The sequence below is a fragment of the Oratosquilla oratoria genome, chromosome 34 (assembly GCF_046742065.1).
Source record: "Oratosquilla oratoria isolate Oo_2021 chromosome 34, ASM4674206v1, whole genome shotgun sequence".
NCBI lineage: Eukaryota > Metazoa > Arthropoda > Malacostraca > Stomatopoda > Squillidae > Oratosquilla > Oratosquilla oratoria.
In genome coordinates this window covers 850,306-865,305 of record NC_134810.1, presented here as the reverse complement: position 1 = coordinate 865,305, position 15,000 = coordinate 850,306, and the positions used below count along the sequence as shown (strand labels likewise).

At 40.8% G+C, this 15,000-nt stretch overlaps 2 protein-coding genes across 2 annotated transcripts; both read right to left on the bottom strand.

Moving 5' to 3' along the window:
- Positions 1-509: 509 nt before the first annotated feature.
- LOC143018098 (uncharacterized) lies at positions 510-1,307 on the bottom strand. The gene is made up of 2 exons (XM_076173212.1): positions 1,216-1,307; positions 510-1,059 (listed from the first exon to the last, which is right to left on the bottom strand). Exons 1-2 carry the CDS (start codon positions 1,305-1,307, stop codon positions 510-512), a joined length of 642 nt encoding a protein of 213 aa, XP_076029327.1.
- Positions 1,308-1,328: 21 nt separating this feature from the next.
- LOC143018097 (uncharacterized) lies at positions 1,329-2,052 on the bottom strand. The gene is made up of 2 exons (XM_076173211.1): positions 1,594-2,052; positions 1,329-1,472 (listed from the first exon to the last, which is right to left on the bottom strand). The coding sequence occupies exons 1-2, from the start codon at positions 2,050-2,052 to the stop codon at positions 1,329-1,331; spliced, it is 603 nt and encodes a 200-aa protein (XP_076029326.1).
- Positions 2,053-15,000: the final 12,948 nt, after the last annotated feature.

Genomic DNA, 15,000 nt, shown 5'->3' with positions numbered 1-15,000 from the left:
ATCACTCCTACGGTCCTTCCTGTCATTCGCTCCTCTGTAGCTACAATACAAATTATAACAAAAACAAAACTAAATCGTGTTCTGAATTACATGTAGAAATTAATTACAAGGTTTGCATAAACATGAAACCACCGAAATAAAAGAACAAAAGAACATAAAGAACCAAATAGTACAAACCCGACAAAATAACACTGCACTCTATAGCTACCATACAAATCAAAATAATAAAACAAAACAAAACCAATTCTGAATGATATAAAGAATATAATTACGCAGTTTGTATAGTGTCCACCGAAACAAAAAAGATGGAGCAAAAAGAACAAAAAGAACCAACTATCACATACCCGACAAAATAACACTGCACTCTATAGGTACGATACAAATCAAAACGAAAAACAAAAGCAACCAACTCTGAATGACGTAAAAGAAATTAATTACAAATTTTGTAAAAACTGTCATAAAATGGAACTACCGAGATAAAAAGAGCAAAAGAACAAAAATATCAAATATCACAGTCCCGACATAAAAGCACGCTGATACCCTTTAATTCTCGTCGATAGTTTCTTACCCGTCTCTCCTATGTAGCGAGTACTACAATTGCCGCAACCAATGTCATACACAACTCCCGTCTTGTTCTCTTCCACCTTCGTATCTTTCACCTTCATCAAAGCCCAATGTAGTGTATTGGCGAGCTTGTGACGTATCTCTATCTCGTGCTTCCTCAATAATCTTGCAACCATTTCAGAATCCCCTTTTACGTATGGTAAAGTAACTTTTCTTGTTACCGTCTGTCTAGTGTCCGCTGCTCTTTTTCTTCCCTGCGCTATGGTCCATCTTCTAATGACTGATTTGGGGTACCCATTGTCCGCAAAGACCTTCTCCAAGTCTTTCCTCTCTTCTCTCAAGTTACCATCGGTCGAGCACAAATTCCCCGCTCTTAACCACAACGTCCTCACCACACTCTTCTTATGCTCCACCGGGTGGCAACTGTCATAATCCAAGAGCCTGTCTGTATGAGTGTCTTTTCTAACCACTCCTCTAGTCAAACTGGTCCCACATCTTTATACCAGGACATCCAGGAACGGCAACTGTCCTTTCACTTTCCTCTCCATTTCAAACTGGATGGCTTCGTTCCTCCCATTCAAGAAGTTGAGGAAGCAATCAACCTCCCCTTCCTTTATAATCACGAATACATCATCTACATATCTCACCCACGTTTTCAAAGTTACAGGTGCCGCAACCAACATCTTTTCCTCAAACTCCTGCATAGCCATCTCTGCCAAGATCACAGAAATCGGGGATCCCATAGGGGTTCCAATCCTCTTGTGTTAAACCTTCTCCCTAAAACTGAAGAAGGTCGAATCCAAGCACAAGTTGACTAAACTCACGAGCTCCTCTGTAGACAGTTTTTCATTGTCTCGGAACTCCTCCGACCCTTCAATCTTGGAAAGCGCTGCCTGCTTCAACAAGTCCTATGGCAGAGAAGTGAACATAGATTTAACATCAAAAGAAACCAAAATATTTCCCTCTTCTAAGCTTATTCTTCGAAATCTACCAACAAAATCTGTCGAATTCTTTAGCATTCGTTCTGACTTCTCCACCAAGGGCCTTAGTCGTTTTAGCTAAGACCTTAGCCAAGTTGTAAGTAGGGGAACCTCTGAAGGCACTGATCGGTCTTAAAGGAACCCCTTTCTTATGAATCTTCGGTAGACCATACATCTCAGGTAGAACCGAGTCTCCAGGTTTCATCACCATCCATTCCCTTTCCGAAATTACCCTCGATTCCTTCAACTTCTTAAGCTCTCCCTCCACCTTCAGCTGCAGCTTCGGCGTCGGGTCTACGTTAACAACCTCATAGGTGTTAGTGTTCTGGAGTAGTGTCACCGCTTTAAACTCGTACTCACTCTTATCCAACACTACAGTAGATCGTCCCTTGTCACTCGAAAGTATGACGATCGAGCTGTCCTTGCGTAAACCTGCCAGAGCTTTGGCCTCCTCCGTGGAAAGATTCTGTCCCCTCGTTGGTCTGTTGAACGCACCAACTATGCGCATTCTAGTGTTCTGCTTCTCATCCTACCTACAACCCATAATGTTCACTCCAGATTCAGCCGCTGCCAGGAACATCTCTGCTCTTACTCCCCCCTTGTATGTTAAAATTTAAACCTTTGGAAAGGACCTTGAAGACGAACCCCGGACAGGGTTCGAAACGTCCAGTCTTTAAAATTTTCCGACAATATATATATATATATATATATATATATATATATGTATATATACATATATATATACACATATACATATACATATACACATACATATACATATACATATACATATACATATACATATATGTATACATATACATATACATACACATACACATACACATACACATACACTTATACATATACATATACATATACATATACATATACATATACATATACTATACATATACATATACATATACATATACATATACATATATATATATATATACATATATATACATCTGTTTACACATATATAGATATGTATGTATATATGTATACGTACAAGTATGTATATGTGTATGTATATGTATATGTATATGTATATGTATATGTATATGTATATGTATATGTATATGTATATGCATATGTATATGTATGTATATATATATATGTGTATATATATACATATATATATACATATGTATATATATGTATATACATATATGTATGTACAGTATACATACACACACACTCATAACCAGTTCTAAAACCGGGGTATACATTATATCATTACCACAAATATCAGCATTGCTATCAAATAAACATAACATAAAATCTCAATATATATCTACACCACCAGCATTGCGAAAAGAAAAAGAAATATGTTAAAAAAAATGTGAAAGAATGTAATGGAGGCACCTGATAATGTAACATTAGATCTTAATGCAATGGATATGATAGGCCTAATGTGGGATAAGATACCAACACGACTCACGTCATGATAGCTAATTCTGATATATGCTAGTAATACCCATCAGGCATTGATACTTGACCTAGTATTGGTTTATACAAGAATATAAGAGTTTCCAAGATAAGTAAAGTTATCTGTATATGTATGTATATATATATATATATATATATATATATATATATGAAGAACATATTAACATCAATGGTGTGAGATATGAAGTATGCAGAAACTTCAAGTACCTTAGATCAATTGTAACAGACGAAAACCTAGTGGACACTGAAATAAAATCAAGAATTGCATCAGCCAACCGATGTTATTACAGCCTCCAAAATACACTGGGAAGAAGGAGCATATCAACAAAGACCAAACTAAGAGTATATGATACAATAATAAAACTAATTCTATTATATGGATGCGAAGCCTAGAGCCTGACTAAGAAAATGGAAAAAAAAATCTTTTTGTATTTGAGAACAGTGTACTTAGGAAAATTTTGGGCCCAGTATTCGACGAACTAGACCAAGATTGGAGAAGGCGGCATAATGAAGAGCTTAGGGAAACATCAGGCCAAATAAATATCATGAATATCATAAAGTCGAGGCGACTGCAGTATGCCGGCCACATTGCAAGAATGGAACAAGAAAGAATACCAATGAGGGTGATGATGGATGGGATGGTAGGAGGAAGACGTTTCCCAGGAAGACCACGCAGAAGATGGATGGACAACGTGAGGGAGGACCTAGAAGGGGCTGGAGTAGATGTCTGGGATTGGATGACAGTGGCACAGGACCGTAGAGTCTGGAGGCATTTGGTGCTAGCGGTGAGGGGTCAGCAATTGGCCCGACCACCACCGGAGTAAGGGAGAGAGAGTATATATATATATATATATATATATATATATATATATATATATATATATAATCTTTGTTACATAATAAGTAGTCGCTAAAGCAAAGGTTCGAATCCTTGCAGTGTGTGTGTGTGTGTGTGTGTGTGTGTGTGTGTGTGTGTGTGTGTGTGTGTGTGTGTGTGTGTGTGTGTGTGTGTGTGTGTGTGTGTGTGTGTGTGTGTGTGTGTGTGTGTCTTCTCTGTTCTTTTGTATACGCCACCATATACATGATGAGTAATATCACTCACACACTCACTCACCCCACTCACTCCCTCACTCACTCACTGGTCCACCCGACTGTCCGGCACCACTTTCGCTGACTGGGCGGTTGCCGACACAGCACTTCCTGCCCGTGTGACCAGCACCACCACAAGCAACCGATACACACACACACACGAACATACTCATAAGTGCAGTCAACCTCTAACTCACAAGACACACGACAACCAAATAATAATGAACCCTTCCCCCCTGGAAATATTATATACTGTAAATAACATATAGCTAGTAATTAAGAACATGATAGTTTATTTGCGGGAAACCAAACATTCCCATTAAAAACCCTTATTAAAACATTTACCAGCACCTCCTATTTTTGCTGTGTCAGCACTTCCGACGAACAAAAAGTCGATGCTCCAGAGCAGAACCAGTCGGTCCGATGATACGTACAGAAACATTAAAATAGTGCAGTGTGGTATATAAACGAAGTGACATTCAGATAGCTTGGAACTAATATCTTGAGAGATAGACACTAACAAAATGATAGTGCTTAATGTATCAAACATTTACCCATATTTCAAGAAGTGATTGACATTGTGTAAAATATAGAAGAAATATCTAATAAACGAAAAAGATGTTACATTGAGTTTGGTGTTGCCACCTTAAGTTCTGTGTTATGTATTTACTCAACACCAGTTGAGGATACATTAAATGGCGGCAGCGGTGTTCGCTCCCACGTCTCAAGAGAAGAAAACCGAATGAAATCGTCAGCCATTCAAGCCACGCCTACCAGAAGAAAGGATATCAAGGCCTCCTCACCGCAAAGATCTCGTCACACACACGCACCCCTCTACACCATCCTCCACCAACCGCTCCCTTCAAGACGTCGATACCAACTCAAACCATCACAGTCTTCGATTCGGTGGTGAAATTTAGATTTCAAACCACCTGGTGGCAGTGAGCTCCAAACAATATATCACCTATCACCAATAACAAGTTCTGACTGCCCTCCAAGAGCCTCTTCTCTCTACACAGCGCCGTGTCCAGTCACTTCCCGTCACTCACTCCGTCCTCACCCGAGAACGATAAGTGCTGACGCACCTACACCACACGACTTTAGTCAATGAGGCACCCCCCCGCAAGCTTCCTCACCTGGAGGTAATTGCACACCACTGAACTCTTATAACTACCACCTATCCTACTACCAAGGAGACCTTCCCAAATCTTCGTACGTAAGGACAAACAAGTCTATGGGCCGCCACAGCCACACCTGACGGACTTGCACATACGTCGATACACCTAAACACAATCATACCTTTCAAGGTATTCTAATGTTCATTATATAGACAATCTTGTAAGATTCACTTTCACCTTCATATCACCAATAATTAACGATAGCTTAACTTAATTTTTCCTTCTTTGATTAATAATTCAGTCTCTAGTGATTTAATAATTCAAACAAAAATATCATTTTACAAAACTAAGTTACATAATTAAGTTACATAATTAAGTTAAAAAAAATTTTTGCATACTTCTATCTTGTACCTTCCCAATTTATTATTTAGAATAATATATTTTCAACTTTTACAATAACCTGTATAATCACATTACTTTTTTCTTGCCAATATCAAATATTACCTTTTTCTTCCCAATATCATATATGCCCATTTATATTGTATATCTTTTTACCTTTTACAATAACTTATATATTTTTTAACTATATGTAATTACATTTTTTGTTGCAATTATACCATTGTATACCCATTGAAACCCTATACCCCCCTTTTATCTAACCATAACATACTACCCCTTAGATAATGTATACCAAATATTTCTAATTTAACTATTTCAACTTAGACCTCCTATCTCACCTAACTACTTTCTATACCTGTTAAGTCATACATGCATCTCTAGTTAGACACTAACATGGCTACAGGTACGAGAGCCAAGGTCAGAAATTTACTTCAAGGAATTCTTACCTCATCTAAAGAAGATAAACCCTCTCAAGACCAAGACCATGACACGACTAAGGCAGATTCTCAAATACTTCCTGAGGAATACTATGACCACATACCCCTTCACCATGACCACTCACGAGAAGACCCTTTTAACCCCTTCCAACTACAACACTTGCCCAACCCCCTCCCTCACTCCACACCACAACTTCAAGTTACCCCTCAACTAGATCCTCAATAACAACCCCCCCACACTCCATCACAACCCCAAATTCCCCCTCACCTAGACCCTCAACAACAACAACCCCACACCTCTCCGCAACCCCAAATTCCCTCTCATGTCGACCCTCACCAACTAAACCCTCAACAACCACCTCCCCACACCCCAACTCCCCTGCTTCCCATGCAACCACCCCTAATCCCCACAAACCATGCATACGAGTACTTTGCCTTCCCTTCTCCCAACTTCCCATCTGGTCAACCCACCTCCACACCACACCCCCAACCACCACCTAATCTTGCCCCAAACTCATCACAACATCCTAACCCACAACTTCAACCTACAATAATTAATAACTACCAAACCATTACCCCTCTAACCGAAATTCCAACCTTCTCTCAAGCTAGCGGACTCTCCATCACAGACTTCCTGACAGCATGTGATCTTTTCTTAAAAAAAAAAAAAAAAAAAAAAAACTACTCTGACTTAGATAAGATAAATCTATGCCGCCAGAAAATAGAAGCATCGGACGAACATAGGTCCACGGCTCGGATGCTAGATAGTTTGATAGCCACAGGGATCACATATAGCAATTATAAGCAACATCTGTTAAATGTCTTTCAAAGCAAACAAACAAATAACATTAGTTTTATCCTCACATTTCTAAATAATACTAGAGTTCAAAAACAAAGCAACGTTAAAGATAATGTTGCAAACACAATTAAAGAAATTAGGGAAAATCTGTACAACAATAGCCCATGGACTTACACAGACACCATCACAGGTAAAAAGGTTATGACCTTGGAAAACCTATGCTCATTACTAGAGATAGGTCTCTATCTTTCCCAACTCCCTCCAAAGTGCCAAAGAGAAGCCGCAAAAAGGGATTTAAACACTAGTAACCCATTAGCTTATACTTACATCTTAGACATCACCAACGCTTGCAACATCTCCCTCTCTGACCAGCACCATTTTGCTAGACTAAATAGCCTTCAATCACAACAGCCCCCTAGCCCCAATCTAGCGCAACCATCTAACTGGTGTTCCTACCATCTTTCAACAAGTCACAACACCAGAGACTGCATACAGAAACAACAAATGCAAGCACAACACCGCGCCACCCCTTGCTCAGTTCATGGAACTACTTTCCACACTGATTCTCAATGTAGAGCGCAACAATACCAACAACCACAGGTACAACACCGCGCCACCCCTTGCTCAATTCATGGAACTACCTCCCACACTGATTCTCAGTGTAGAGCGCAACAATACCAACACCCACAGGTACAACACCGCGCTACCCCTTGCTCAATTCATGGTACCTCCCACACTGATTCCCAATGTAGAGCTCAACAGCAAACCAAACAACTCCCACCCACCCCTAGACCTCCCACCATGTCAAAACCAACACAACCAGGCAAATACTGCAACCTACACAAAACCACAACTCACTCCAACGAAGAGTGTTCTCAACAAAAATCACAACCACAACCACATCAGAGAACAAACAAACAAGTCACCACACCTCGACAAACACCTTCCTCCCACACAACACATACAACTCAACACCGATTGGGGGAACGTGCACCAGCCTCACGCACCAGACCACCATAGGAACATCCGACACACCACACAACTATGTCACCCTAAAGGTGAAGTTAGATCAAATTACTGTTGACATGATGGTTGACACAGGAACAAACCTAAACCTCATCCCTAGAGCTCTCTACGAAGCACTAAATGACCCACCCCAAATCCAGTATTCAAATACGGAAGGTCTATTGATAGAAGGATCTAACATATCACTTCACGATATGATTGATTTAAACACAGAGGTAAACAATTCCCAAGTAGGTTTCACATCCTTCCACTTAGCTGATGAATGGAGTCTCGACCAACAAGGTATAATAGGTTTAAAGTCCCTACGAGACTGGAAGTCGATCATCAACTTAGATACCAACAAAATCTCCTTCCGAGATGAAAGTAATGAGTCAACCCTTCCTGAAACACCCGACCCAGACACACAACCTCTTTCATATCTATCTAGCTTAAATAAACCCTCTCCAACTAAGAGCTACTCATTCCGTCCACCACCTTATGTCACCTCAAAAGCACTGATGTCTATCCCAGTCATCATACCCCCTAGACATTCAATAACAGTTCCACTATACATACCCGGAGCAATAGAACACCAGGATGTCATAATTGACCCAGATACGTCAAGAATAAATAACATAACCTTGGAGTCCTCCTGGGATATAATATCAGAAAATAAACACACCCTAGCTATGTTAACAAATCTCTCCGATCAACACCGCAAAATCAGGAAGAACACAAACATTTGTTCAGTCCATCTCCATAATTCCCCAATCCAGGAACCACTCCCACAACACATCAACACTGTAAGACCACCACAAACTCTCACCCCTATCCACCCCAACCAAATCACAACATCAGCAAACGGAGAGATGAATGACAAGCTACTGACCCTCCTACAAAGGAATAGATCGGCTATCGCCTTAGAAGGCGAACCCTTAGGCAAATGTGATATAATCAAACATCACATCCAAATTCCCCCCAACACCCCCCCCTCATACACCCCCGCTTACCGCATACCCCACAGTAGGAAAACACAAGTCAACAACAGTGTACACGAGATGTTACACCAAGGCGTAATTTCTCACTCCCAAAGTCCGTGGAACAGTCCCCTCTTCCTAGTCCCAAAGAAAGACGGAACTTTACGCCCTGTTGTTGACTTTAGGAAAGTCAACAACCTAACTCAATCTGACCCACACCCCCTCCCCGCCATGCAAGATGTCTTACAAACCATCGGTATTGGAAATTCAGTTTTTTCCACAATTGACCTTAAGTCAGACTTCTGGCAGGTCGAGCTCACCGATGAATCTAAACCCGTAACTGCATTCTCCACTGACCAGGGACATTTCCATTTCGAGCGTATGCCCTTTGGCCTTAAGAATGCCCCCTCAACCCAACAAAGGTTGATGACCCGCATTTTCAGCGACATGATAGGAATCTCATTATTCGTCTACTTAGACGACCTCATCATCTATAGTCCCACACAAACTGACCACCTTCACACACTAGAGATTGTCCTAAAAAGACTCAAAAACACAGGATTGAAAATCTAACTAGGAAAGTGTAAATTCCTACAGACGGAACTCACCTTCCTAGGCCATAAGGTAGATAGCCAAGGCATCCATACCACCACAGATAAGATAGATACCATAAACAAATTCCCAACCCCCAGAAACGCAGATGAAACTAGAAGTTTCGTAGGACTAGCATCTTACTATAGACATTTCATACACAAATTTGCAGAAATTGCATCCCCTCTCACCAAATTCACAAGAGAAGGCGAGCCTTTCAAATGGTCTGAAGAGGAACAGACAAGTTTCAACACCCTTAAACATGTTCTTACCACAGCCCCTGTCTTTACCTTTCCTGACATGAAGAAAGAATTCCTTCTTTACACCGACGCCTCCTCTAAAGGAATAGGCGCAGTCTTACAGCAGAAAGATGAAAACGGGAAAGAGCACCCCATAGCCTACGCAAGTAGAGTACTGAATAAGCCTGAAAGTAACTATTCAACTACCCACAAAGAAGGACTTGCATTGATATGGGGCTTGAAACATTTTAAATACCTTATACTAGGGTATAAGATTACAATCTTTACAGACCATCAACCCCTAGTCTACCTCTTTAACACTAAAGACTTACATGGCAGAATTGCCAGGTGGAAAACCACCCTATTGGACTTCGATCCAATAATAACATATCTAGCGGGAAAAGCTAACATAGTAGCTGACTCTTTAAGCAGACAAACTCACGTCTCATCACTAACACAAACAACATGCATTCCGATGCAAGAACTTAGAAATGAAACAGACAATGACCCGACATGGTCTCAAATAAAACAGCATCTCCTTTCAAGAACTCCCCTACACTCCCGACCACCTGTCCCTGTAGACGAACTCAAACTGGTCGACGGAATCATAAGGAGAACCACTAATGACAGGGAAGAAACTGTCGTTCCCAGAGTCCAAGTTCCCAAGGTCCTACACATATTGCACGACAGTGCAATGGGAGGCCACTCAGGCAGAGATAAGACACTGAACACTGCTAGGCACTCCTTCTACTGGGTCAACATGAAAAAAGATATAACCACACACATAGACTCATGTGTAACTTGCAACCAATTCAGAGGACCTGACCCCAAAATACTCAATATCAAAGACATCCCGCTCCCTGCTGAGCCATGGGAAACACTTGGCATTGACTTACTGAAAATGCCAACGAGCCATCAAGGTTCCAATTACGTACTCACGGCAGTCGATTATCTGTCCAAATACACCATCCTAGTCCCATTACAAGACAAAACAGCAGAGACTGTAGCCAAAGCCTTAGTTAACAATATATTCTGCAGATACAACATTCCCACACGAATATTATCTGACAACGGGTCAGAATTAAAAAACGAGGTAATGCGCGAAATAGCACATCTTTACAATGTAGATCAAACTTTCGCCACTGCCTACCACCCACAAGGGAATGGACTTACAGAGCGCACCAATCGCAAAGTGCTTGAAGTCCTCAGACCTTTGGTAAACAATTTCATGGACAGTTGGGAAGATTGGCTACCACAGGTACAAGCCAGTATCAACAGCACAGTCAACTCCGCAACAAAGATGTCTCCCCATGAGATCATTTTTGGCCAAAGAATGCGCCTTCCCTACCAAATCTTCAACCAACCAACCCCCCCCTTATACAATCTAGATAATTTCACCTAATGCCTAAAAAGAGGAATGCAAACCATTTATAAGCAAGTCAGAGAAAACCTCAAGGTAGCCCAAGAAAGAACAAAAACAAAACAGCACAGACGTTCATCTCCACTTGACATAACACTTGGAGACACAGTCATGGTCAAAGACTCAAGCAGGACTAACAAACTCAAACCCAAGTTCCTAGGCCCCTTCACAGTCACAAGCTCACTCCCTAACAATGTTTTCCTACAAACAGACCCTTCCGATCACACAACCGTAACCATACATGAAGAGAAATTGAGAAAAGTTAAACTCAACCTAGACCCAACTCCACCCCCCACCTACAATCCACCTACCGCACTCACACATAACTCACCCAAGCGCAAGTCCCATCCCATGACTCTGCGTCGACGCAACTAAACATGCACTCTAGCTCTCGCCCCTGAAGATGCAGGACGTCATGTATCTCTCAGTGGAGGTTAAAATGGCCCATTTCCAATAAGAACTCCCTTCCGCATATCTAGTGAAACTTCTCCACTTCCTTCCGACTAATATAACCTTAGCGAGAGTCAGATAGACATATCCTCATTCACTGAGACATAACCTTCATCCACAGGATGACTACAATACTACTACTACTTCATCTCGTCCACCTCTCCCTCTCCACCCCCGTTTTGATGCCAGGAGCAGTCATCAACAACCATGGAACCGCCGCATGCGTAAAAGATTCCATAATGGTAAAACTGAGAATTTCCCCAGATACTCTGCTAAAACCCCTTACAAAATTACATAAAGACCCCATAGACATAGAAAAATTAATCTCCATCCAAATACCCAACACCACTCATCAAAACCATGAAATCTCCATGACACTATATCACAACGTCAACGCCTTACATGACAAGATCAATACAATCAAATACACAATATACCACCTCCCCAATCCAGACAATGAGAACCCAAAGACCAGTAGAACCAAACGCGGATTGTTCGATTTTATCGGAATAATCTCTAAATCGCTATTCGGGACTGCAACTGAACAAGATTTACAAACAATCCAAACACACATAGGAAATATAACAAAATTACTACACCAACAAGGTAAACTCATAAATCTAAACTCTAAGAACATCGACCTCCTCGCTGACTCAATCAATTCGGTAATTGATAAGTTCAACAACCTCGCAGCATTCACAAATTCCCAGTTATCTAAGATTACCAATTCCCAAACAGCCCTCTTCTTCCTTCACCACCTAAATGAACTAGACAAACAATTAGACAAGCTATTGGACCATAGTAATCTTATCCAAAGAGATATTCGGAACGCCCACGCAGGTATAGTCAACTTTCAAATGATCACTCCAACCCAACTTGATCAAACACTACGACAAGCCCACAATACATTGAAACTTACCCCCTTCTTCTCCCGAAATGAAATACATAATTATTACCCCATCTTAACATCAACTATCTTTCAAGAATTTATTCTTATCAACATACCTATGGACCCGATCAAGAGATTCTCCCTTTGGGAAATTTATCCCTTCCCCTACCCCTACCAAAACCGCACAATGACCCTCAACCTACCAACCTCCACCATCCTAAAATCGACAGACGGCCAATGGATCACACTAACCTCACCAGAAACCATGGCAATTTGCAAGATAGCACGACCCAACTTCCATATCTGTCCAGCTTACCCCTTCCATTTCCAATTAACCAAATCCCAACCTTGCCTCTCAGAACTCACAACACCTAAAGTCAATTTTTCCGAGACGTGTGACTTTCGCTTCTCAGACAACACTCAAATACACCACACCCACGTAGGACATAAACACTTCATATTTCTTCCCCACCCCACATTAGTGTCAGTGATATGCCTACACAAACCACCCTCCCATCATAGGATCAACGGCTCTATCAGTCTACCAGACACCTGCCACATCTACATGATGGACTCAATGCTCCTCCCAAACAAACTCCACCAACAAGGCACTCTCAACATGACCCACGATCTAGGTCCCCCCAACTAACACTCCCACCCCTCCCTAAGATCCCCGATACCATCCTCCCAAGTAAGATAGACATGGTACACCTCCTAAATAAATCAACTACCCTTGATATGGACTCCTTAGACCTACATTACAAAATATTACCTTATGCATCCACTGCCCCCTCAATCTTAATCATCCTTTTTATATTAGTGGTACTAACCAAATTCCTTTGCACGAAATAAGACCATCAAACAGTCTCAACCCCCCTTTCCCAAATTATTGTAAACCTAGATTAAGTTGAACTTTGTATCTCACCAATATCTTATCTCACTATAATGACATACATACTCATAGATAAGAGTTCCTCAGAAAAGACAGATTGTGCCAAACAAACTCATAGATAAGAGTTTCAGAAAAGACAGATACTGACATACAAACTCAAAGATAAGAGTTTGTCAGAAATAATAAGAAAGTGTCACAAAAACTCTTAGATAAAAGTTGAATATATGTAATGTTGGTGAGACACAACCATATTCTTTTTTCAGAGACACAACATCGCATACCCATCCTTCTAGCTCAAAATGCCCTCTTGGGACCCCACAATCACTTCAACACCACACGCCCCATCTCCACATATATCCACCCAAGATTTTGTGTCTCTGACTTTATAACTATATAACCATATATATGTATAGATATTTTCTTAACCATGTAACATTAGGTGCCGGGAGCCACCTAACCCCAGGGGGAGGGCAATATGTATACGCCACCATATACATGATGAGTAATATCACTCACACACTCACTCACCCCACTCACTCCCTCACTCACTCACTGGTCCAACCCGACTGTCCGGCACCACTCTCGCTGACTGGGCGGTTGCCGACACAGCACTTCCTGCCCGTGTGACCAGCACCACCACAAGCAACCGATACACACACACACACGAACATACTCATAAGTGCAGTCAACCTCTAACTCACAAGACACACGACAACCAAATAATAATGAACCCTTCCCCCCTGGAAATATTATATACTGTAAATAACATATAGCTAGTAATTAAGAACATGATAGTTTATTTGCGGGAAACCAAACATTCCCATTAAAAACCCTTATTAAAACATTTACCAGCACCTCCTATTTTTGCTGTGTCAGCACTTCCGACGAACAAAAAGTCGATGCTCCAGAGCAGAACCAGTCGGTCCGATGATACGTACAGAAACATTAAAATAGTGCAGTGTAGTATATCTTGAGAGATAGACACTAACAAAATGATAGTGCTTAATGTATCAAACATTTACCCATATTTCAAGAAGTGATTGATATTGTGTAAAATATAGAAGAAATATTTAATAAACGAAAAAGATGTTACATTGAGTTTGGTGTTGCCGCCTTAAGTTCTGTGTTATGTATTTACTCAACACCAGTTGAGGATACACTTTTTGCGTTCTGGTTCTCTTTGCTTCTCTTCTCTATTGACTCTCTTCTATTGATTCCGTGTGTCTCTCCCAGGTCGCTCGCTGCTTCGCTTTTATAGCCCGGAGCTGGGTGTTTACGTTTCCGGGATGCCAAAACATATCCGAAGTCGGTAATTTAAAAACTAAATTATGTAACATTTTTGAGCCTGACGTCATCTGACAGTACGTATAGATGCTTCCCAAAAAGACAGGTCTTCCGCAATGGTTAACATTTTAACAAATACACATTATGATTTACACTATACATCATATTACCCACGGCGTGTCTAAAAAAATAAAACCAGGAAACTTTATTCACACATGGCCATGATGTAGCACAACCATAGGATTCTATTCATGCTAAGGATGTGACAATATATATATATATATATATATATATATATATATATATACATATATATATATGTTTCATTAAAAGTGATGGAGAGTATGGTATGGGTTACTGCTATGGGACAGTCAAAACACACAAACCTGGTAATAAACTCCGTCCCATAATCTCA